General features: G+C 42.4%; 1 protein-coding gene across 1 annotated transcript in view; it reads left to right on the forward strand.

Annotated features, from left to right (window-relative positions):
• Positions 1 to 6078: 6078 nt before the first annotated feature.
• LOC145403745 (uncharacterized) overlaps positions 6079 to 25194 on the forward strand; it is a 59932-nt gene continuing 40816 nt past the window's right edge. The window contains exon 1 of the mRNA XM_080275423.1: positions 6079 to 6247. Within this exon, the coding sequence (XP_080131549.1) occupies positions 6079 to 6247 (169 nt within the window). The remainder of the gene's footprint in view (positions 6248 to 25194) is intronic.

A 25194-nucleotide genomic window follows, 5' to 3' on the forward strand; every position in this document is an offset into this window, starting at 1 on the left:
ACAGGGAAGTGAGCATGAAAGTGAAAAATTTACTACATGACAGTATTGTGATACCAGCTCTAACGTATGGAGGTGAAGCTTAGACGTTGTTGGAGGGACAGAATTCAAGAGTGAGAGCAGTGGAAATGAATTAAGAGGAGCCTGTGGAGTCACATGGAGAGACAGGCTAACAAATGAAGATATAAAGGAGCGTTGTGGTGTGGATGTGGATGTGATAGGAAGCGTTAGGAGGAACACACTGAGGTGGTTTGACCATTTGGAGAGGATGGAGGGTGAGAGGCTGACGAGGAGAGTGTATATGAGTAGGTGTGAAGGGGGAAGAGGGAGGGGGAGGCTGAGGATGAGATGGAGGGATGGAGTGGAGAGGTATACGAGAGAGGGGGATGTGAGTTGGGAGCAGGGCAGTGAAATGGCGGGGGACAGGGCGACTTGGAGGCGATTTGTTTGTGGCCACCCCGTACGGGATTAAGGCGTCTGGCAATAGACAGATAGATGAGACATATCTGTGCCCATAAATTTTCACATTTCCAGCGAGGATTACCGGTATTATACTCTCCAGTGCAAGGAAAATGCATTTGAGAATCTCATTACCATTTATATTATTCCTTAATGAGCTAAGAGATCTATTTATGCAATAAAGCGTATCTGAGAGCATTAATTTTCACTTTCTAGCTAAGATTATTGTACAGTACTTTCAAATGCGAGGAATATGCATACGAGACTCTCAGATGTATTTTTGTCCTGTTATTCTCTAATGGTCTTTAATTATTTTTTAAACAGATTTTTAAAGGAAAGAGCATTGTCTTGCATATATTTATCACCATTTCTACTATATTGAATATCATCTTCATTACCTAATATATCCCTCCATAGGCCTCTAAATTGCCTCTAAAATTATCTCTAAAATTGCTTCTTAACGCTGCATAGGCTCGCTTCACTCGCCACCCCCAATCCACCTTCACGCTTCCATCATGAACCTATAATGACTGGATCCCCCCCCCCCTACAAAAAATCCTGGATCCGACTCTGTTTATGCAGCCAATATTTTGTGGTTCAGTGGCAGAATACGGCAATATTGCGGCCAAGCATCCCCTCTGTTGCACTTTTTTCGTAACTAGCATGAAATTCTAAAGTTAATTTTTTGTCATCCTATATTTCAGCTTTCAAGATGAAGAGATGGCAGTTTTACGCCTAGTTAAAGTGAGCAGAGTATAATCTAAAGCTAACCTAACCTTATTTAACCTAGATCCTCCTGGAAAGTGCCCAAACGGGTTGTGCAATGTGATTATAAAAAATAGGGATGACTATAAGAATAGCGCTGGCAAAGGAAAGAGAGGAAAAACTGAATTATTAAACAACAAAATGATAAATCGGTTATTTGGCGCCGTGGGAGAGGAAGACAGGGGGCAAGGGGTGGAGAGAGGGAGAGATATCATTAATATGCAATTCCAGCTGAGGACAGATGATTTTATTCAACTGAGAGTGAATCATATTAGCTTAGGTGTTAGTCTATCTATCTATCTATATCTATAGGCCGACGCCTTAATCCCGCAAAGGGTGGCCGCAGATAAAACGCCTCCAAGTCGCTCTGTCACCCACCATTTGATTACCCTCCCCCCAACTCACCCCCCCCCTCCCTCATATATCTCTCAACTCCATCCCTCCACCTCATCCTCGGTCTACCCCTCCCTCTCCCTCCCTCCACCTCATCCTCGGTCTACCCATCCCTCTCCCTCCCTCCACCTCATCCTCGGTCTACCCCTCCCTCTCCCTCCCTCCACCTCACCTACATACACCCTCTTAGTCAGTCTTTTATTCTTCATTCTCTCCACATGTCCAAACCACCTCAGTGTACAGTATTTCTCCTGATCTTCTCAACCACATCCATATCCACCCCGCAACGTTCCTTCACTTCTTCATTCGTCAACCTGTCCCTCCATGTCACTCCACATGCTCCTCTCAAGTAACTCATTTCCACTGCTCTCACTCTTGACTTGTTCCCCTCTTGCAAGGTCCACGCCTCGCTTACATACGTCAGGGTAGGGATCACAATACTATCATGCAGTGACTTCTTAACTTCCATACTCACCTCCCTATTACGTCAGGGTAGGGATCACAATACTATCATGCAGTGACTTCTTAACTTCCATACTCACCTCCCTATTTCTCGTCACTGCTTTCAGTAAACCGACAACCTTCCTTCCCTGTTGTACCCTTTCACGCACTTCATCCCCCAGAGTTCCAACCTTACTCATCACATTACCCAAGTACTTGAATGCACTCACATTCTCCATATCCTCACCATCCAACTTCACAGTAAATTCTGACTTCATTTCTCTCAAACACCATAACTTTACTTTTGTTTACATTAACTTTCAGATTCCTCCTCCTACACACTGTCCCAAACTCATTCACCAAACCTTGCAATTCCCATTCGTCTTCACTCAACAATACTGTATCATCAGCAAACAACAACACCGGAATCTTCCAAATCTCACCCTCATTCATTACAGCCACCCCCACATCCACTGCCCTACCTTGCACCTCCTTTGCAACCCCATCCATATATATATTAAACAGCCATGGAGACATCACACAACCGTGTTTCAGTCCCACACTGAGATCAAAGAACTCACTCAGCTCACCATCCACTCGCACCGTAGCCCTAGTTCCTTCGTACATACTCTTCACAGCACTCAACAATTTCCCCTCCACTCCATTATATTCTTAATACCTTCCACATACCTTGCCTATCTATTCTGTCATAAGCTTTCTCCAAGTCCATGAAGGCAGCATACACTTTCCCTTCTCTAGATACTTCTCCACTAAACATTTTAGAACAAATATCTGATCTACACACCCTTTTCCCTTCCTAAATCCCCCATGTTCTTCTCCAACTAGCTCCTCTGTCATAAGCCTAACCCTATCAATGAGTATTCTACCATATATTTTACCAGTCACACTAAGAAGGCAAATACCCCTATGGTTACCACATACTTCACTCTCCCCTTTTCCTTTGTATAAAAATACAAATATACCTGATTTCCAGTCCTCTGGAACACTTCCCTCTTCCCAACCAATCTACACAACTTCCATATCCACTCCACTAATTTATTTATGGTCGGGAGAACTCATGTATTTTATCCCAGTTAACCTCAGACGATTTTATTCAGCTGAGTGATCTCCCTTCTTGCTAAGGGATCTTTGTATGTGGCATATGTTAGGAGTGCAATGGTGTATGGTAGTGAAACTTCGGCAGTAAAAGATAATATTCATAGGCTTAGAGGTACAGAAATGACAATGAGATGTATGTGTAGTGTGTCCATGAATGCGAGGCCTGGGGAGGGAGGGCTAGGATTACGACTGAAGAAATTGAGAGAAAGGATGGGAGTGGAGTGTATTGGTGTTGTAATGAGAAGGGGTAGGTTGAGATGGTTCGGACGTGTTGAGAGGATATAGGACAACAACTGGGTGCGGAAGGTGAGTTCTGTGAACGCTGGGAGTGCGGTTGCGAGGGGCAGACCAAAAAAGACCTGGGACGAGGTCATAGTGTGACCTTAGGTATAGGGGACTAAACAGGGGGGCTGCCAGGGACCGAGCAGCATGGAGAGCCGCCATTAGGTGACCTTTTCCGACACAGACAAGCATATTGGTGTCTTTGTAACAGATACAGAGTTAATCACAGGAGCCTGAGCACCAAAACAGTAGACGAATACAAAAAATTACCGGTATTTGTTGTAAGAGAAGGTCGCGACGAATTTCTGGTGCTTGTGTCTAGCATTAACTCTTGGTGCTGGCGGTACACTTTTGTAGGCTACCAGCCAATTTCTCTCTGCTGAAAAAAAAAAAAAAAAAGTCGTATGTGATCGTGAGTATAACTCTTTCTCTACTACTGGTACACCCAGGAATTATAAGTGGGTATATTAGGTATCACTGTCACCAAGTGATTCGTTCAGTCGAGAGAAATTCGATCTTAAGTATTGTAACCCTTTCGGTAGGGTTACCATACATCCGGATTTTCCCGGACATGTCCTGCATTTAGGTGTCACAATCTGCGTCCGGGAGGAATTTTAAAAATTCTCCAAAAGTCCGGAGTTTCAGCTTCCATCACTTTTTCTCGAACAGTTTAATATAGAGTACTATTAAACTCCGTAATGACGAGAGAGAGACCATCGTTGTTTTCGTTAGCTAGTAAATGCTGCCAACTTGGCTGGTTAAGTGCTAGCATCTAGCTACAATGTCCGCTTGTTCAGCCACGAGCTTTTTTTTTTTTTTTTTTTTTTTTTTTTTAGTGCTGTTATAGCCATAAATTAAATGGTAACCACACAGTTATTGGCTTAGTTTTCATTTTTACACTGTAGCATTTGCTATCTTATCGTATCCTGCATCTAAGGCGTTGTTGCATTTTACAGTCATAAACTTGCCAATTCTGTACTTTGCTTATTTTCCAATATATTGTAAAAAGATTCAAGAAGGAGCTCCAGTCGGATTGAGCCTGTGCAGGTATATCCAAGGAATGGTTGGGGTTTATTGCTCACGTAATGCCACTCGGGGATGAGTGAGGCTGGTCACTCTCATCTTAAATGTCAGGATGATGGATGGATGGATGAAGTACAGTAGCACTGATGTGTGTGTGTGTGTGTGTGTGTGTATATATATATATATATATATATATATATATATATATATATATATATATATATAGATAGATAGAGAGAGAGAGAGAGAGAGAGAGAGAGAGAGAGAGAGAGAGAGAGAGAGAGAAGGGTTTCAACGCCAAAAACCCAAAGTTTGTGTTTGGGGGGAGGCATGGCTTTCATCGGAGGCGTCCTGTATTTTGACTTCAGATTATGGCAACCCTACCTTTCGGTGCTATTAGTGGACATTTTATTATTATTATTATTATTATTATTATTATTATGGTGATACGAGGTGATTTTGTTCAACTGAGAAAAGTCCTATTAGTCACCAACATAAAAATTAACCCGAGTATCCCTTTCGTTGCAACTGGTGCGTCTAGGAATTTATTTAGGCTGACATCAGACGATTTTGTTCAGTCGGAAGGAATTCTAGAAATCAAATGGTTAACCTACAATAAAACAGTGCTTCCACTCATCCGCCCTTTTTTCCGAGGAGTGAATTGAGGCACCGAAATATGTTGCAGGGTTACATTTTGAATATAATCATTTTGTTGCACTGACCCTTTCATTTACGTTGACGTGATTTCACTTTATTTTTAACTACTTTCGGGCGATTTTATTCAGCTCATGAGAGATATGCATTGAGACTTAAAGGCTATATTTAATTTCTAGTCTGAAAAGTCAATTCCAGTATCGTCTGAAGGCAGTAGAAAAATATGAACAGGATACGTCACCACACATGCTTCGGTGACAATTTTATCTGGTATGTTATTATTTTCTTGTATGTTATTTATGCAGTCTTTATTGATATACAAAATATAAAAACACACAGGAGACTAATGAAATAGACAAAAAAAATATATTTAAAGCAGTGCTCGAAAGTCTCTAAGCAGAGGGAAGTATAACTCCCAGTGCTTATACCCCTATACTCATCAACTTTCCTTTTTGTACATTGTATGCTGCCCTTGGAAAGCTCGATACAAATGGCTTAAAATATATATAAGAGGTTACGGACATGCCATATGCAGAAAGAAATTGCCAAAGAAAGGGTTCTAGAATTGACACAAGCTAACGAGAATACTGCTTAGTCGTATGGTCCTTACCTATTCCATGGCGATTTTATTGTGCATACTTCACCTTATCATTCCCTTTTATGTTAATTAGGTCTTTTATATCGACACAGAATTTTTAACATATGATGTTTGTAAACATATTTACAAAGTATTTAGGCGGAGGTGGTATGGAGTCCTTAACTGACGAGAATACGAGGCACTGGGTGGGTGTGGGTGTGGGTGGGTGTAGGGGGGCGGGACAGTGAGGTGAGTGTGGGTGTGGCAAGGCAGGGCAAGGCATGGGAACGGGCATGGTTCAGTACGGCCTGGGTGGCAGCTGCGGGTAGACGGTCCCCCCGGCTCTGACTCCACCAGGCTGCGGCACCATGGGGTGGACCGCGCCCCCCGGCAGGCGCCCTCCCCACCCACCCACACACATCTTCCTTGCCCTCTGCTTCGCCTTCGCCCTTGCTCTACCATGGGCCGTAGCAGAGCCTGAGCCTGACCCTGACCCGAAGCCCAGGCCACAGGAGGGGGACTACTACGGACCCTATGGTGAGTACCCTAAGGCACCTCGGAATAATGACACATCGGGGCTGCTATCATGTGTACACTCATGGTTCACTCTAAAAATTCAGTTGATTCCCCCAAATCACCCCTACTGTTCCCCTCACCTGCTTCACCACCACTTGCCAACCCATCAACTACCATTATACCTTTTCTGTTCTCTGATGATAATCCACATCTGATCTGCTAACCATACTGTTCTATGATAATCCACATCTGATATCTGGTACGTTTCATGTTCATTTCTACTTAGAAATTTACATTTGCAAAAATCAGTACCTTCTTCCATCCTAAGAAGATACCTAGTCATAAAATGTTCTGTAATCTTGATCGCACCTTGAGTAATAGAAATGTGTTCATTCATTCTGTACATCCACCTTAGCTTGACGGTTGACCTGGGCTGACTGGCCTAGTTCAAACCTGATGCCTCTACTCAGTTTATCTGCTCCGGATATTCTTGTTCGCATTTAGTCACTTCTGACACCCGTTTCACACAGTTTACGACTGAACCATTGCCATGCGCTAAACACTACACTCGAAATCACAGTGGCACACCATCTACATCACAACATTCCCTGCCATCTTTCCCGCCATGTGTTCTAGGCACCTGATCCCATAAAGTTGAGTAGTTTACAAATTGTCTGTTCTTGTGCTTCCTAGTCTGGCTGATTGGTAGTGTTTTCCTCTGTGAGTTCCACGTCAAACACAAACATTAAAGTTGTAAATATTCCATGTGTACATTGGGATCCATAAGCCATATAAGAATAACGTGTCTTTGAACTCGGTGAATGGTTGCAAAGGAAAAAGACTAAAGGGTTGGATTTTATTCCTGACAAAAAGTCTGGTGGGGGGAGGTTAATTCTTGAGGCTTGTTTCCTTTGCTACCATGCAGTCATCGTGGATCTGTTGAAAGTTCTGTATAGGAAAGATTAAATTACTGAGATTTCGTGTTGCCCGAAATTAAAGTAATACTGCAAGATCACGTCTTCATTGCAGCAAATAAACAACAATTTTCTGTACCACATTTCTGGTGGTTGGCGTAATAGGAGAACTACTTGACCAGATCAGATCAGATCATCATGCATGCTGATCCAACTAAGTCTCATTATTCAACTCGCGACATGGGGGAAAAAGCATACAGTAGCCTACAACAGTGAGTAAGATGGAAGGATAATGTTGAGGAATACAGTATTATTTTACTGGGAGACAGAGTTAGATGGAATGAAGAACAACCACTGAATCATGTGACAGCGGGATTAGCTAGGTGGAAACATTATATTACAGAGTAAATATAGCGGGGCTGAACTGGATGAAATGAAGTAGCCGAATATGGCTACGGTGGCAATTTTTTATTACTATTTAGTTATTGCAGCATGGAGTCATTTTGTCATTGTCGCTCTTGACAGCATACCAGTATATGACGACAAACTATCTGGATAAATTACTTGGCTTTAAAACCAAATTGTGATATTTGTTTGTTCTCACAAGACAAACAAATAAATATAGTTTTTTTTTTCCGAGATGGGTTAGTAGCTTACGCTTCGTTTCACTTCTTAGTGATTTATTATGCATATTACACCTTAACGTTTTCTTGTATGCTGTGTATACTGATATCGACCAAGTTTGCATATAAGTGAATATGAAGGTGTGACCTGATTAACAGAGCACAAGGAGAAAGTGCTACGAAGTATCCGATGTCAGCTAGAATACTGCTGTTACCACAAATGTCCTTAATTCCTACGAAAATAGTTAACTCCTTTGAATCTTAATACTGTGGAATTGGCGGGAAGATGTCTTACATCCACACCACTTTGGTCTTGAATGTGCCGAAAATTGTGATTGACTGAATTACCCTAATAATCATTAAATAATATACACAGAATACTATACCTTGATGTATCAAACAGGTGATGCTTTAATTTTTTTTTTTTTTTTCAAGCAATTTATCTTCCTGTAGTCTGTATTATGACTTTTTAGGGGCGAGCGTGGATTACGATAATCTGCGGGCTTTGTCATATTACTCCACTATGTTGGCACTTAATCTGTTCCATCCCAACCCGCCAGCCTCATACCCTACCATCTGGCTCTCTGATTAGTGCTTTGTCCTTCGTTTCTTTTACTGGCCGTTTCACTCCCATGACGTAGTTTATATTTTATTTTTGCTGCTACCAGACGATTTTATTCAGTTTAAGAGAGCACCTTAGTAACAGAAGGGTTAATGAAGGGTATCTTGAGTTTCTCCAGTTCGAAAAGTCTACCCTATTTTTTTTTTTTTTTTTAATCCAAGGAAGGAACCAAAGGCCAGGAGCCCGCAAACCTTTCTTTCCGAGAAAAAAACAAAAAAACAAGACAACAGAGTGCCAAATTCAAGACCAGTTCATTTCGAGATGCCTGGACACACTGCGTTTGAAAGACTAAAGATCATAGGAAGTAGGAAATACAGACAGAGAGAAACAGTTCCAGAGTTGACCTGTTGCATAAATGAGGGACTGGGAGCAACGGTTAAATCTTACATTAGAGAGCTGGACAGAACAGGGATGAGAGTGTTGCAACTACGACGGACGCGTGCCCGTCGTAGTGGTGGAGGGGTGCAAGCAGACGGTTCAGAGAAGCAGTGACCATTGAAGCAGCGATAGAAAAGAGATACAGATGCAACAGTGCGGCAAAGAGACAGAGGTTGAAGGGAGCCAGTAAGAGAAGGAGAGTTAATGAGACGGAAAGCCTTTGACTCCATCTTGTTGGGAAGAGCTGTATGTGGGGAGCCTACCCACACATGAGAGTTGTACTCTACACAGGGGCGAATAAAACCCGTGTGTAAAGTCAACAACTGTGCAAGGGTAAAGAAAGTACGGAGACACCTAATCTCCGGGAGGCAGATTTCACAAGAGATGTAGTATGATCTCTCCAAGATAAATCCCGAGAGAATGAAACCCCAAGTATGTTTAAAGATGTTACAGGATTGAGTTGGATGTTATTAAACATTAGTGGGTGCTCCTGTGGAGGATTTTGAGTGTAATTGTTTTATAGCAAGAGTAAAAATACAGAAATGAATAAATCATTGCATTCAAGAGATGAGGCCTGCTTTTGAAAATATATCATATTGTAATCTGACGCAAGAAAGATTTACTTAGCTGCTGTGGTGAACATAGTGGTATCACATTAGTGCTCAAGCAACAAAAATCTTAACTATTTATTCGTGCCTCTGCCAAGTGATTGTCTTTCATCTCAGGGGTTAAAACAGTCTATAATAACAGCTATCAACGACAGACAGCAGTTTTATTCTTGTTATCGCCACACAATTGTACTCAGTAATAAAGTGGCCTCTGGTCAACTTGCAGACATGTGGTGGGCGTGATCGTGTCTGATGCCAAGACAGTAAGAGTACACTTGAAGATTATAATGCACTTTGTAGCCTGGTTAGTTTTTAGTACTACTACAACGTACTTCAATGAAACAGAATAAGCAAACGTGGCGATAAATTGTCTTGTGCGCAGTTTAAGAGTTGCATATATATATATATATATATATATATATATATATATATATATATATATATATATATATATATTTTGTACTCAAAGTGAAAAAAAAAAAAAGTGTTTGAGGCGATTGCGTAAATAGGATGGACTGAAATATGAGACAAGTACAGTATGAGGAAGTGAAGGAAAGGTCGAGTGTGGGACTATTGGGGAAGTGTGAGGGAGGGAATTAGGAAATGTGAGTGTGTGAGGGAGTGGAAGGGGGAGGATGAATAGGAATTATATATATATATATATATATATATATATATATATATATATATATATATATATATATATATATATATATATATATATATATGAATTTATTGAAATCAAAGGGTTATACAGGGAGAATAAATGGTGAACCGTTCTATCAGGTATAAAGTAGCTGAATACACAGTTTGAATCGATACACACACACACACACACACACACACACACACACACACACACACACACACACACACACACACACACACACACACACACACACACACACACACACACACACACACACACACACACACACACACACACACCGCTCGCTGGTGCAGTGGTAACGTTCTCGCTTGCCAACTGGTGGACGGGAGTTCGCGCCTCACTCAGGTTGCGAAAAGTTTCACTGACGAAGTGGGTGGTTATCGTCCCCCTTGAGCAAGAGGACGGGTGTGTGCGTGTGTGAAGGTCACAGCCTTGCCCTTAGATCGGACTATATGAGCTCTCAGCTCCCTTCCGGGAGGTTAAAAGCTGACAATCACGACCATCAAGTGATATCCTGACCGACCCGGTGAATTACATACACACACAAACACACACACAAACTACTCCGAGTTTACGCATGCCGTCACTATGGCAAGATGCTTGGCAGGTCTGGATGTGTGAGCAGTTAACGGTAGTATGTACTTCTCATTCATTTGTTTATTAACATTAATCTCAAAAGGCCATTAAACTTGTTTATTCATCAACCATCAGCCGAAAAGCAAAAAATCCTTTCGTGTACTGTGTTGAGCGCTTCGGTCTTTCCTTAAGTTCTTTAATAGTTCTAAGAGTAGTATTCAGGTTATTAATATTTAACTGCTGGGAGCCCCGGTGTTAGCCAGAATAAATTTCAAGTGCATCCACTGTATGCAAAAAATATACTTACGAGTGTATTTGTTTCCTTGGACTGCGCATAATTATTCTGGCTTTTTTTTTTTTTTTTTTATAAGAAAGAATTGGAGGAGTTAGTGTGTGCTGTACTCGTATGTGTGTATGCGTGGTGGTGGCTCTGTTGACTGGCCACATGAGGAGTCGTTTAGTTTAATAAATCTCCGCCTCACTTCACTCCAGGGTCGTGTGCCGCCCTCACCACCACACGCGTTGGCTCCACACTTCTCTGACTATTACGAGTACACGCACTCCCCTCAACACTCTCCATCTCACACCATCACACACGCTCCTTTCATTCTCCATCTCACACCACCACCATATAATACATGCATCACCACACATGGCTATAGTACGTGCATCACCACCACCACACCATTTACATATACAGTACTCCACCATCACACCATAGTTCACCATGATGCTGCATCGCTCTATACAATCGCTATTACTCTGGACATGTTTCATTTGAACTCTACCTGGCTTCGTTCCCCGATGTGGTGGGCATGGAGCATCCGTCTGTCCAACACTTTCACCCTTGTTGTGTCCAGTTTTCTATTCCAAGAATTAACCACTGTTGTCAATCCTTCATGTACACAACCGATCAACTGAAGACCAATCATCCTTGCACTGTCTTCCCCTCTCCCTGTTCCCTATAACCTCCCGTCTTGTAAATGCTGTGAGCTCAGACATCTCGAATGGAACTGATCATGATTTTCTTCTTTCTTCGGGGAAAAAACAAAAATGCAGGTTTCAGCCTTTCAGGAACGTATTTAGAGCTGCTGGAAGGGGGTTTCCAATCAGTAAACTGTCTGGCTTCCGAAATCTGAGGAGAGGGGAGGGATTCGGGAAAGAGAGAATATACAGTAAAATAAATTTGCACGGAATTCAGAGGCCTTTTTCAAAAATTTTCCCTAAGCTTAAACTGATCTGTTATGAGTTCAGAAAGGTTACCGAAAGAACCGGACGGCCCTGCTGGGACAGTTACTTGCAAATATTTCCTAAGCTTAACTTGATCAGTTACGAGTTCAGAAAGGTTACCGAAAGAATGGGACGGCCTTGCAGAGGCAGTTACTTGCCTCGGTCGGTGAGTTTGCTCGTCCTGACAGACCGGGGTTAATCAACAACAACAACTGAAGGAAGAATAGTCCATTTCGAGCCCTTGCCTTTGGTTTCATAGTTTTAGATAGATAGATAGATTGATGGATGGATAGGTCGATGGATAGACGGACTGATCGATAGATTGGCAGGGAGGTAGATATAGGCACTTCCACAGGGCACATCACCATCACACTACTGTACACACCATACATACAATGGTGAGGTGGTGGTGGTGATGTTGTGGGAGAGGGCACGGCGAGGCTTCAGCCACAGTGGTTCCTTGTGCACTCGACTCCTCGACCCCTCCCTCCCTCCCTCCCTCCTCCCTCTCACATCACCCCTCCCCTCCCCTCCCCCCATTCTTCTCTCCCCCGCCCCCTTCCTTCTCTCTCGCCACCCCTCCCTCTCACTCTCTCCTTCCCTTTCACTTTTCTTCTCTCATCCTTCCCTCCCTCCTGTCTCACTCCTATGCTCTCTTTCACTCCTCTACTCTCCCCTCTTACTCACTTTTTTATTTATCATCTCTACTTATTTTTATTTTATATTTTTTGCGTGTCCGACTTTGGGCAAAGGCTTCAGAGCCTATTTCTTGGGGACAGTGACCAATCCCAAGGCACAACAGTCCTCCTACACCTCCACATGTCACCACTTCGGCGCTAACACCCACCATCCATATTGAATACATGCTATGGCTGTCTCACACAGGACTGATGTTTTGATATTAACGTGGGTATTTTTACGACATGTCGGCGGGTCATCTGGTAGATCAGAAAGTCTGCTTTTTAGGACATTCAGATCCTTAAACTGTTTCCTGCCCCAGCCGGGATTCGATCCTGGGTCCATTAGGACTGCAGGTCGCCTCTCTACCGATTCAGCCACAGCTTCCCCGCTTCTGTATTTACTTATTTTGTCTAGGTTTTAGCAGAAAGAGAGAAATGGTTGGACATAGAAGAATCCAGTGGGTGCAAAAGAAAGTGTTGCGGCTTAGCGTTTTAGTTCATTATTGCATTTTATTTACGTACGCCTAATGAGCTGCGTATTATTATGTACAGATACGTCTGTGTGTGTATATATATATGTGTGTGTGTGTGTGTGTGTGTGTGTGTGTGTGTGTGTGTGTGTGTGTGTGTGTGTGTGTGTCATTTTCAAGTTTTATCATGCGCGCTACTTTCTTCGAGCTGGTTCTATACTGGTTTTACTCTAACTCTGCCTAAAGTTGCCAACTCTCTCTCTTGAATGTTGAGCTTGAGCAATAGATTGACACTAAAATACAAAGCTAGTCAAGAAAATGTGTTACTGAAAGGATGTAGCGCCGTAGCATTGTCTAATTTTGACATTGAGCTGTGTGAAATAAGCTGCAAAAGGACGAAGATCTGGGCCAAATTAAAGATGTATAGCAAGTTTGAATTGCATCTGGAAGCGTTGTTCTTTGATACTCTGTGTGTGTTGGTTCCTGTGGTTATTCTTTCGTTACAATAACTTGGCCTAGAACTGCCATCCCTCTATCTTGAATGCTGTGTTGTTACAAGAGATTAACGCTATGATGTTAATCACGAAGTGTTGTGGAAAGGATGAATTACATTACCACTTTCTTTTTGTGCCACTGCGCTACATGAAATACGCTGCAAAAGAACGAAAATCTTGGTCAAATTAAGGAGAGAGAACTAAGTTAAAAATTTCAGTACTTCATTTTGCATCCTTCATTACCTAAACCGCTTCTCTTTAGAACTCACTTCCCCAAGTTAATTTCCCCCCACACCTCAACCCACAACAATTCAAATTCACCTGTTGCAGATTTTCTAAATGAATGGATTACGCCTATAATTTGGTGTATGGATTTTTTTTTCTTCCTCTGTTCATTTTGTGTAAGAAAAAAAAATCCTCTGCAGTTTCAATATTTGTGTCTTGGAGGCCTTGTGTGTTGATATAGGAGCATAATATAGAAAATGTCATCTGCCTCTTCCTCCTCCTCCTCCTCCTCCTCCTCCTCCTCCTCCTCCTTCTCTTCCTCCTCCTCCTCCTCCTCCTGTTCCTCCTCCTCCTCCTCCTCCTCGTAGCGCTATTTACCGGTAAATTTAAACATGGTAACTGAATCGTACACAAGATTTTGTTTGTCATCACCCATCTGTACATTACAGTATACATATTCTTTTCCATCCAACACCAGACTATTTTATTCAGTTGACAGTGAGTCGTATGAGCCTGAGAAAATTCATACTGTCACCATTAACCCTGTCGTGGTCGGTACATCTGTAGTGGTCTATTCCAGTTAACGCCTGGCGATTATTTTTAGGTGGAGCCTGAGAGTTATCCATTCAGCATGAGGACACCATTTGTAATTTATTCTTGCTGCCACCAGACGATCTTCATTTGGGAGGACCTCATAGAAGAGGAGTTAGTGAAGGTTATATCTAACGCCTACAGATAGAAAAGTCCCTCTTGACTGAATAAAATCCAATGATGACAGCAAGAAGGAAATGGAAAATACGTCAACGGACTGAAGAGTTAAGCGTTTTGGAACCTTGCACTACTCATATATAAGTTTAACATGGGATTAATTTCGACGTGGCATTAATTTTGACGTGGCACTAATTTGGCCGTGGCACTAATATCGCCGTGGCACTAATCGACGTGGCACTAATCTTGACACTAATCTTGACGTGACACTAATCTTGACGTGACACTAACCTTGTCGTGGTACTAATCTTGACGTTAATCATAACGTACCACTGATCTTGAAGTGACACTGTTCTTGACGTGGCACTGATCTTGACGTACCACCATTCTTGACGTGGCACTAATCTTGAAATCTTGACATAGCACTGTAGGTTTAGGGTTGGCTGGGTCGGGCTGTTTGACGTGGCTAAGAGGGTGGTTGTCGTGGGAGGGGTGAGAAGGGTTACTGATAATCCCCCACTTAGCCACACCACTAACCTCCTCCACCCACACCCTTATCTATCCCTCTTCCCCCTCCCCATCCCTGTTGCCCTATTCCCACCTCTTTACCACATCACTACCCTTTGTCACCCTTCCCTCCACCTCAACCAATACCAACACACCCCTCACTCCCCCCATACCTCCTACACTCCTCCCTCCACCACATCCCTCCTCATCCCACTGCCACGCCATCACAACATCCCTATCCACCTCTACCACACCCTCCGCCCCTCACCCTCACCTCCCCGTCGGTCTACCACACCACTGCCCTCTTCCTCCTCCACCTTCCCAGCCTCCTACCACACCAGTACCCGCTACCACACCGCTGCTACCCTTCTTCACCCCAAACCCCTCTGACACACCATTACCCTCCCTACACCTCCCCGCTTTATCTATCTTCAACCCTCCGCTTCACCTCCACCCCACCCCTCTGCCATCTCTCCTCTGTCTCCACCATGCCACATACCCCCCCCCCCTCTACCACCTTACAACCTCTCCACCGCACCCCCTGGCTCTCATATCAATCACCACGCCCCCTCTCTCTTAACTCTTTTCGGTACAACGACCAATTTTGTATCTGACTCTTTGCTATCGCCAAACAATTTTCTACAGCTTAGAAAGAATCGTTTTACTTGGAATATATAAACATAATAACTATCACTGACGTATAGGAAGATTGAAAAGCAAACCCTTTGAATCCGGTGACGTATTTTGTATTTCCTTCTTCAGACGATTTTATTCACCTTTGGATAGACTTTCGAAATGGATGGTTAGAAATAGTTTTTATTAACCCCTTCTCTACAGAGGGTCTTCCAAAAGCTCGATTCTCAGTTTGGTCTCAAGAATGTACTAAAACTTGTGTCCTCAGGCAAGAACTAAGGGTCATCTTATAATTCAGAAGGTAAACATCGATCTCCTCGTTCATATATGTCAAGCGATTTTAATACCTTGTGGAAAACAATCCTACGCGGTGGATATTGGGCAATGTGGGAGAATTCGATGCTCATCCGTATTTAATTTGCCTGGATACTTATTTACCTTTTGAAAGTTGCAGGGCGGTTGAAATGCATTTGAGGCTTTATTTATCTTTGCATCTTTACCCAGACGCCTTAATCCTGGAGGGAGTGACCACGAACATATAATTTCCACGTTGCCGACTAACGCACAGAATACACAGCGAAATGTACTAATTAGACTCGCCATCTCAATAACATTTGTGCATACCGTGGAGAACTTTCATACTTATAAATCACGCGAAAATATATCTCCAAATTATCATGCTCCTAACAATGAATTTAGAAGTTAGGATTAACAAAACGTAGCCGATACAGCAAGGAGACGTGAGTGCTTGTTGGTAAGAGAGAACGACCACGGCAGTTAACCTCGATGTGGCGAGTTATGTGGCGGGGCGACAGTCACTGGTTGTCTGGTGATGTTATGGTGGTGGGGCGCGAGGTCAAACAAGCATTAGCTTCACAGACATCATGGGCTCTTTTATTGTCTTATTTATTTACATACGATGTTTTTTTTTATCTACTTATGTATTTATTTACTTAAAGAATCGTGGCGGGCACAAACAATAACCTAACTTCACATCAGAACAACATAAAAAGTTCTGGAGAGTGATGTAGAAAAACACTAGTTAAAAAAAAAAAAATCCTACCTTGTATTTCTGACTTAGCTTTCTTATAACTGCCTTAATGTCTCAGAAATGAATAGTAGGCTACTGATGAACAAAATTATCTAAAGGAGAGTTATGGAGGCACGAGAATGATTCATATAATAATTTATAAATACTGTTTTGTGACGATATATTTAGCAGAGATATGATAACGCCTTAAAGAAAAACAGAATAGTCCGTCTGAAAGAAAAATAACCCACACAACGTGCCTTCTGACGGCTTCCCATAAAAACAGCATATATACCTCGAAGCCTCGTAAACCGTGTCACGTGCTGAATATACAAAAGTGATGAGTTAAATTGACCTATTGTGAGGAGCGTGCCACACCATAGAGACCCACTCATGCATGCAAAAACCCGCCATCTTGCTCTGTCTTCCTTAGCGTACGAGTGGGGGAGGATGAGTGTAGGTGTTAAAACAATCAGGCGCTATAATATGAGAGAGAGAGAGAGAGAGAGAGAGAGAGATTCTATCTATAGCCAGACACCATAATCCCATAAGGGGTGGCCGTTTGTCCTTGAGATAGTTGCTTTCCGGGCACTAATCCTCCACCAACCCACTTGCAGACACGTAGGGTTGGTTATATGGTTACTACCCAGCGCTGTGAAGCCAGGACACCATTAGGCTTGTCACTCAATTTCCAGCCACCTGGAAAAGAAAGAAGAGTAATAAAAAGCGACAGATAAGATGTGAGAATTAGGAAGAGAGAAGAGCAGACATTTAAAAAAAAAATGATAAAGGCGAAATATGCAGTAGGCAGCACTGCATGAAGTGAGTGGGTGATGTTGGCCACCACCTACAACCAAGAGAGATTCTAAAGCGGTTTTTTTTTTCTTTCTTTCTTTTTAGCTTGCAATGGTTTTTGCATTAAATATAGTGGGATTTGAACTTTATCACCTCATCTTTGGACGAACAGCCATGCACAGTACGTGTTTCCTTCTTTATGCCTTGGCCCTTTACAGTTTAGGATATAATTATCGAAATTGTTGTTTTAAACATGTTTTAATCAAGATAAAATAGCAAAGTTGATTTTTTTTTTTTTCGGAATATAGGCCGATCAGCAAAAACAAATCCCATCCATTTCTAGATTTGGTAAAATGAAGACATTGGGAACGCAAGGGAAGTTTCAAGCGGAGGCTGATGGTTAACGTTTATCTTTAATAATATTTTGCAACAAAGACGGTAAATGAGAGACTACAGTGTTTTATCCTAGGTCAAGTGTAGTCGTGTAATGAGCTTTCTAGAGATGCCTAACTCACCTCCGTATATTCAAAGCTGCTTGTTTTAACAACCTCTCCCCCCAAAAAAAAATCAATAAAATGAAATGAAATGGAGGTAATACGCATAGTTCACCGGTTTATGCAGTTATGTTTTAGTGGTTACGTAATACACAACTTTATGTTTTCAGGAATTTCTATCGAATCAGAACTATATATATATATATATATATATATATATATATTCATTGGCATATCGAGGTTGGTTAGTGGAGTGTATGGACCTTAGGTAATTAGGACTAAGTGATGTTTATGAGAGTCGACACATTATTACCTCCGCCAAGAAGGTTGTTTATGCCGGCATTTGTTTGTTTGTTTGTGCGTTTGTCTTCCTGTTTGTTTGTCTTCCTCTTTGTTTGTCTGTCTGTTTGTTTGTCTGTCTGTCTGTTAACAACTTTACTCAAAAAGTTTTGAACGGATTTTGATGAATTTTTTTGGAAGGGTGGACCATGGGCCAAGGAAGAAATAATTAAATTTGGGGGGATCCAGATCCAGGTCCGGAGTATCTCGCACAATATCTCCAAAAGTTCTCAATGAATTTCAATGAAATTTCGTGGAAGGGTGGGCCATGGACCAAGAAAGAATTGATGAAATTTTAGAGCGGCTCCTGATCCTTTTTAATGGCACTGGCATAGGCGAAGGTATGCGCTGTCTGTGTGATTTCTAGTTACTGCATAAGAGACAGTTGTAGTGTGCTTGCTACCTGACGGAACTGGTCCATTCCCACAACTTGAATACTGAGTAGTGGCTTCATGAAATTCGATGAGCCTTAGTTATAAGGTGGGAATGAGTATCTTGGGTTATTGGTCAAATTGACCCTCCAGTCTGACTACACTTGGCCACCAAGTAAGCTGAAACGGGTTAGGGAATTTTTTTCAGTATAGGAAGAACCCGCTATAGTAAATACTTCAAGATAAATTGCGGAGTAATCAACGGGGTCTGATTATGAAAGCCGAGGTTAGCTTTGGTGTAACTATTAAAGATGACAAAGATAATACAGTTTTAACATAAGTAAATACCACTGCTGAGATAGATCTGAACGAATGAGGTTTGTGAGATGCATCTGGGGACATCACTTACCTAACAGGTAATGCGGACAAGTATGTAATACTCATTCATGGAAGGGATGACACTGACGTTTGAGGAAAGTAAATTTTACTAACACACACACACACACACACACACACACACACACACACACACACACACACACACACACACACACACACACACACACACACACACACACGACAGCTGCAATGAACCTCACCCAGACACTCCCCACTTTGGCTCAGTGTGGCAGCAAGGTTGACTGTTACTGCATGATGATCTGACACCCCTCACTCAGACAGGCAGCAAGAGGCTCTCCAAGGCCAGACAAAGGTCACCTTACAGTCTGGCGCATGACAGTTTTAGACATGACGAAGACTGCAACAGAAAGGTGGATAAAGTCATAATATCATCTCTACAGTAGTACGTGACAATTTTAGAATGAAGCTTTGCAACAGAAAGGTAGATAAAATAATATCAGTTCTGGCGCATGGCAGCCATAGACAAGACAATATTAGCAGTAGAAAGGTAGATATATGCAGAATATCTGCCCTGATGCTTTACAGTTTTAGATGTCAATATACTGTATATACCACATAAAGGTGGATAAACTCAGAAATATCAGCTGATACGGCTTTGGAGAATATTTTTGTTTATATGTTGTCATAAACTTGATCCCTGAGTTTATTCAGGATGGTGTCTCTTTAAACACCTCCAAATTTATACATCCTAAATTATAAACACTCGCTCCCGGCACTCCCGACTGCTATCCTACATGTGCAGTCATGAGTCGCAGTTTCTGCTCACTCCTTATCTCTACCCCTGGCTGGAAGGAATCATAGTCAGGGCTTCACACCGGACGAAAAACGTGCAGTTGGTAATTTAAATAATTTCAGGACTGTACGGGTAACAGTGTCCTCATGTACCGCTCTTCGTGCAGTCTAACGAGACTTCGAACTACTATTGAACAATAAATCTTCATTCAGTGTGAAACCCTGATTATGATTTCCTTCTAGATAGGGGTAACTGTAAAAGGTGACCAGAAACATTTCTCTTTGTCTTTCCACCGTTCTTTTGGATTCCATGACCTCATACTCAAATCAGTTTCACGTCTGCACACTCTCATGCCAGCTGAACATTTGTGTGTGTGTGTTTGTGTAATTCACCGGGTCGGTCAGGATCACTTGATGGTCGTGATCGTCAGCTTTTACCCTCCCGGAAGGGAGCTGAGAGCTCATATAGTCCGATCTAAAGGCAAGGCTGTGACCTTCACACACGCATACACCCGTCTCCTTGCTCAAGGGGGACGGTAACCACCCACTTCGTCAGTGAAACTCTTCGCAACCTGAGCGAGGCTCTAACTCCCGTCTACCAGACGGCAAGGGAGAACGTAACCACTGAGCCAGCGAGCTCTGTGTGTGTGTGTGTGTGTGTGTGTGTGTGTGTGTGTGTGTGTGTGTGTGTGTGTGTGTGTGTTGTCTAGTATAAGGTATCCTAAACAGGTAACTGCCTAAAATTAAGACACTGTGTTCCAAAGTTGCCGTTGACTATAAGCAACCTAGTCCTCCTTTCTGTTTTGCTGTGACTGTTTTAGACAAGGAGACAAAAATGTCAGTTCCAAGATTTCAAGGTAAATATTCAGGTTAAAGTTTGCCGATTATATTGTTCGTTGCGGCTCTGTATTAGGCATCATTTGATTGGATATTTTTATATCTGGATCTCCAATAGAAATATAGTCTGCAGATTTTTACCTTGGCTTTGAAATATCCATCATTTCAGAAGTTCAGTCCCAAGCGCCGATATAGGAGATATATCTTGACTATAAGGATCGTATTCTAGGTGACATAAGAGGCTTCGTAGCAGTTATATAACGATTTATTTTGCGTATTGCACTTTAGCATTCTTATGTATGCTATGCGTATCGTTGTAATGCTGGCATAATTTGCAATCAACAACATCCGAGACGATATTGAATCGTCAGGTGCAAAATAAATTGCTATGGAAGAGGTGTTACGAAATCTTCAGATCTACTTAGAATACGACTCTGGGACACACGCAGACAGGCACTGGAATAGGGAAGGAGACAGTTTTGGTCATCGTATTTCAGAGTGAGGAATATTCAGTGACAGTGCCCTAGGATGGTGAAGTGTGGGGGAGGCAGGGAGAGGGTGGGTAGAATCTGAGACAAGCCACGCTAGATTAAATGTAACTGGAGTACACATGGTCACGTTCACGACACTTACCACTCCACCACCACCACTACCACTACACCACACCAAATCACCCTTCTCCCCTCATCATCCCATCCTTTACTACCACACCACTCCATCCCTCTGCCGCACGACCGAGCCACATACCATCTAACCTCACCACAGTCCACCCTGGTCAACCCCACTCCAACCCTCTACCACACGTCCCAGCTCTGTCACTCCCGCACCACACAACACATCACACCACACCACACCACACGTCACCTGGCTATCACATCTTACCACTCCACATGTATACCACCCCACCACACCACAGCTTTTTACACTCCACCCTCCTCTTTCATTACCACTATACCACATCCTGCCTAGCTACTACAGCACACCACAGAGTCATACCACTTTCCACATTACAAGTCTCCAAAGAAAAGGTCGACCCACACACAACCATGATTCAAAGGATGTTATCTTGTTGTCATAGGACACCACGTAGCAACCCTTAACGAATTATTTGTTACATTTCACCTGCCTGTTCATTTCTACGAGTATATTATTATAGCTTTCAAATATCGATACAGTGTCCATCAAGACCATGTTATAGGATATTAAGGTGAAATGTATAAACGAAATTGCTAAGAAAGCGCTGTTACGAAATTTCCAAAAGCCTCATAGAATACGATCTTCAGTCATACCTCCTCCTCGTCATCATCACCACCATCATCATCTTTGTCAGCCTCTTTACTGTGCTCTTTTCCCTTCAATCGCTCGAGTGATGTTGGGCAGGAGAGTCGGTATTGTAGGATTTGAAAAATGGGATGGCCAAGCCTAATAACGAGGTGACTCAAGGAGAGCACTTTAGGGGGTCCGAAGGTATTCCTCAGAGAGAGAGGGTTGTCCACTGGGGTGGCCAACCCTCAGACTACGCGATTAACATTAAGGATGGTAAATAACAGAGCAGACATCCCCATTCTCTCTCTCTCTCTCTCTCTCTCTCTCACCTTATCCAACCCCCACCTCCTTTCTACTCAATCCTTACTCCATTCCTCATGCTCAAGTATCGAACTCACATTAATCGTCAGCTACAATATCTCCCACAGTGAAGGAGCATGTGAGGGAGAGCGAGTGTGATAAGCTGTAGCTGGGAGTGATGATAAACTGAGAGGGACAAACAGACACAGAGTTGCCGATTCAGAATTCGAAAACATTGTTCGATTATAAAATCGCTTGAACGTCGTTAAGTAGTAAGTAGTAAATAGCTGGAGAGAATCGCTAGGAAAAGTGCTAATATCTCTAAACTTTGCTTCATTTTCCAGAACGTCGCGATGTTTCTTGTGGTTAGGCTATGCGTTAACCCCCCCAAAAAAGAAAAAAAAAAATGCTAAATAGAAGTGAATGTCCATAGATCGACCGAAAAAAGTGCTATATTGGTAACTGAACAAAATTCATTAATTACCCCGGGCACCTTGCAACATTGTTAGGTTCATTGTGTTTCAGCAAAAATGGTCCCTTGGTACTCCCAGTAGCTGCATCATTTATCCAATTATATAAGTGGGTAGGTGGTTGCTCATGTAGCCTATTGAACGCGTTCGGATGGATTTCACCTGGCGATACTTTGTGCGTAGGTATACACTGGATGGATTTTACATCCTGTCAGCACAGGACAAAAGATGAAGAAACTTTGTAGCACCTGTCAACGGCATGTATACCCATAACACTATATTCCAGTCTGCAATGACTGCTAGAAGTTACAGATAAGCTGTCCTCATGAGTGTTCACGAATACAGTATATAGATACATCCTGTTGTAATGCACGATACCTGTTGAAATTTTTAAAATACGTTATCAAAGAACAATACTTGTTGAAATACATTTCAGGAGTTCCAGAGTCATTTACATGAATGACATGACATTGAAATTTTTAAATTTTGTTGGTAAATATTTTATGTATACTTTTCAGGCTTACAAATACAAGATGCATGACCACCCATTGCTCCTGCTACGGTAGAGGACCACATTTTAGGTTGAAGATAAGCAGTACGCCTTTATATTGAAGTAAGCACACTGGCTTCTGTATGCCACTTGGATTTGCCTTTCCGAGAGTAATTTTCACTGTTTTGTAAACGTTTACCGAGCCATTGATAACCATGCATAATCACTGTTTACCTATGTTAAGGATTGGTGTCTCTACATGCGCACTAAGTTTCACCAATACGTTCTAATTGCAAGTATTTTACTGAAAATTATTTTCCTTGCCCAAGTGAATTTCCTCCACCGATACTTTGACACTGTTGAAATGGGTGACACCTTTCTAGGGTTAGAACCTGTATGGGAACTCTCCCTTTGCGATTTGTATTAAGTAGGATAATAAACGTTATTAGAATCTTGTAAATTATTATAAAATTTCTGCGTGCCGTATGCATCAATAAACTGGTAAGGAAAATGTGCTATCTGTCAATCTATCTGTTGCCAGAAGCCTCAATTCCTCAAGGGGTGGCCACGAACAAATCGCCTTCATGTCATCCGGTCCCCCGCCATTTCACTGCCATGCTTCCAGGTCACACCCCCTCTCTCATATACCTCTCCACTCCATTTCTTTATCTCATCCATGGCCTTCTCCCCCCTAACCTCCTTCACCTAACTCACATACACACTCCTTGTTAGTATCTCGCTCCCCATCCTCTCCACGTGACCAAACCACCTCAGTGTATTTCTCCTAACGCTTTCTATCACATCCACATCCACACCACGACGCTTCTTCACTTCCCCTTATGTCAGTCTGTCTCTCCATGTAACTCCACATGCTCCTCTCAGATAACTCATTTCCACTGCTGTCACTCGACTTGTGTCCTTCCATCAAGGTTCAAGCTTCACTTCCTTACGTTAGAATAGGTATCACAATACTGTCATGCAGCGACTTTTTTAAATTTCTGTACTCAGTTCCCTGTTTTTTATCACTGCTTTCAAAGAACCAGCAACCTTTCTTCCTTGATGTATCCTTTCAAGCACTTCACCCTCCAAACTTCCTTCTATACTTATTACACTACCCAAGTACTTAAATGCACTCACATTTTCCATTTCCTCATCGTCCAGCCTCACTGTACAACCAGTGGCTTCATTTCTCTCGAAGACCATAACTTTACTCTTCGCTACATTCACCTTTAGATTCCGTTTCTTACACACTCTCTCAAACTCATTTACCAAGCCTTGCAGTTCCCCTTCGTCTTCACTTAACAATACATATCATCTGCAAATAACAGCACAGGGATTTTCCAGACGCTTCCCTCAGTCATTAGCGATTCTCCAACATCCACTGCCCTACCTTGTATTTCTTACAACCCCATCCATATACAGACTGAACAACCATGGAGGCATGACACATCCCTTTCAGACAGAAAAATTCACTCAATTCAGTATCCACATCCACTGCCGCCTTACCCTCCTTATACGTACTCTTCACGGCATTCACCTTTCTATTTACTTCACCAGTTCGTAATATTTTCCACATTCCTTGCCTATCCACCCTGTCAAATGCTTTCTCCAATCCATTAGAGCAGCATACAACTTCTTTCCCTTCTCTAGAAATTTTTCCACTAAAGACCTAAGAATGAATATCTGATCTGCGCAAACTCTTCCCTTCCTAAAACTTCCCTGTTCTTCGCTAACTAATTCCTCTCTTATTTCCCTAACTCTGTCAGTAAGTATCCTATCATACACTTTTATTATTACACTAAGACGACAAGTATGCCAGTGATTACCGCACACTTCTTTTTCCCCCTTTCTTTTGTACAGGTGAATACCTGACTTCCAAACCTCTGGGACTCTACCTTCCTTCTAGGACAATCTGCTCATCTTCCATATCCATTCTACTACTATATCTCCCCCATGCTTCAGTATTTCACCACACACTCCATCAATTCCTGGGGCTTTCCCCATTTTGACTTTCTCACACAACTCCATCCTACTAATTACTTCCTCTCTTCTCACCTCACTCCTTCTCCCAGGCACTTATCCTCGC

This window comes from Coenobita brevimanus, chromosome 61 (assembly GCF_032717465.1).
Source record: "Coenobita brevimanus isolate Jiangsu-jjx chromosome 61, ASM3271746v2, whole genome shotgun sequence".
In the NCBI taxonomy this organism is placed as follows: Eukaryota; Metazoa; Arthropoda; class Malacostraca; order Decapoda; family Coenobitidae; genus Coenobita; species Coenobita brevimanus.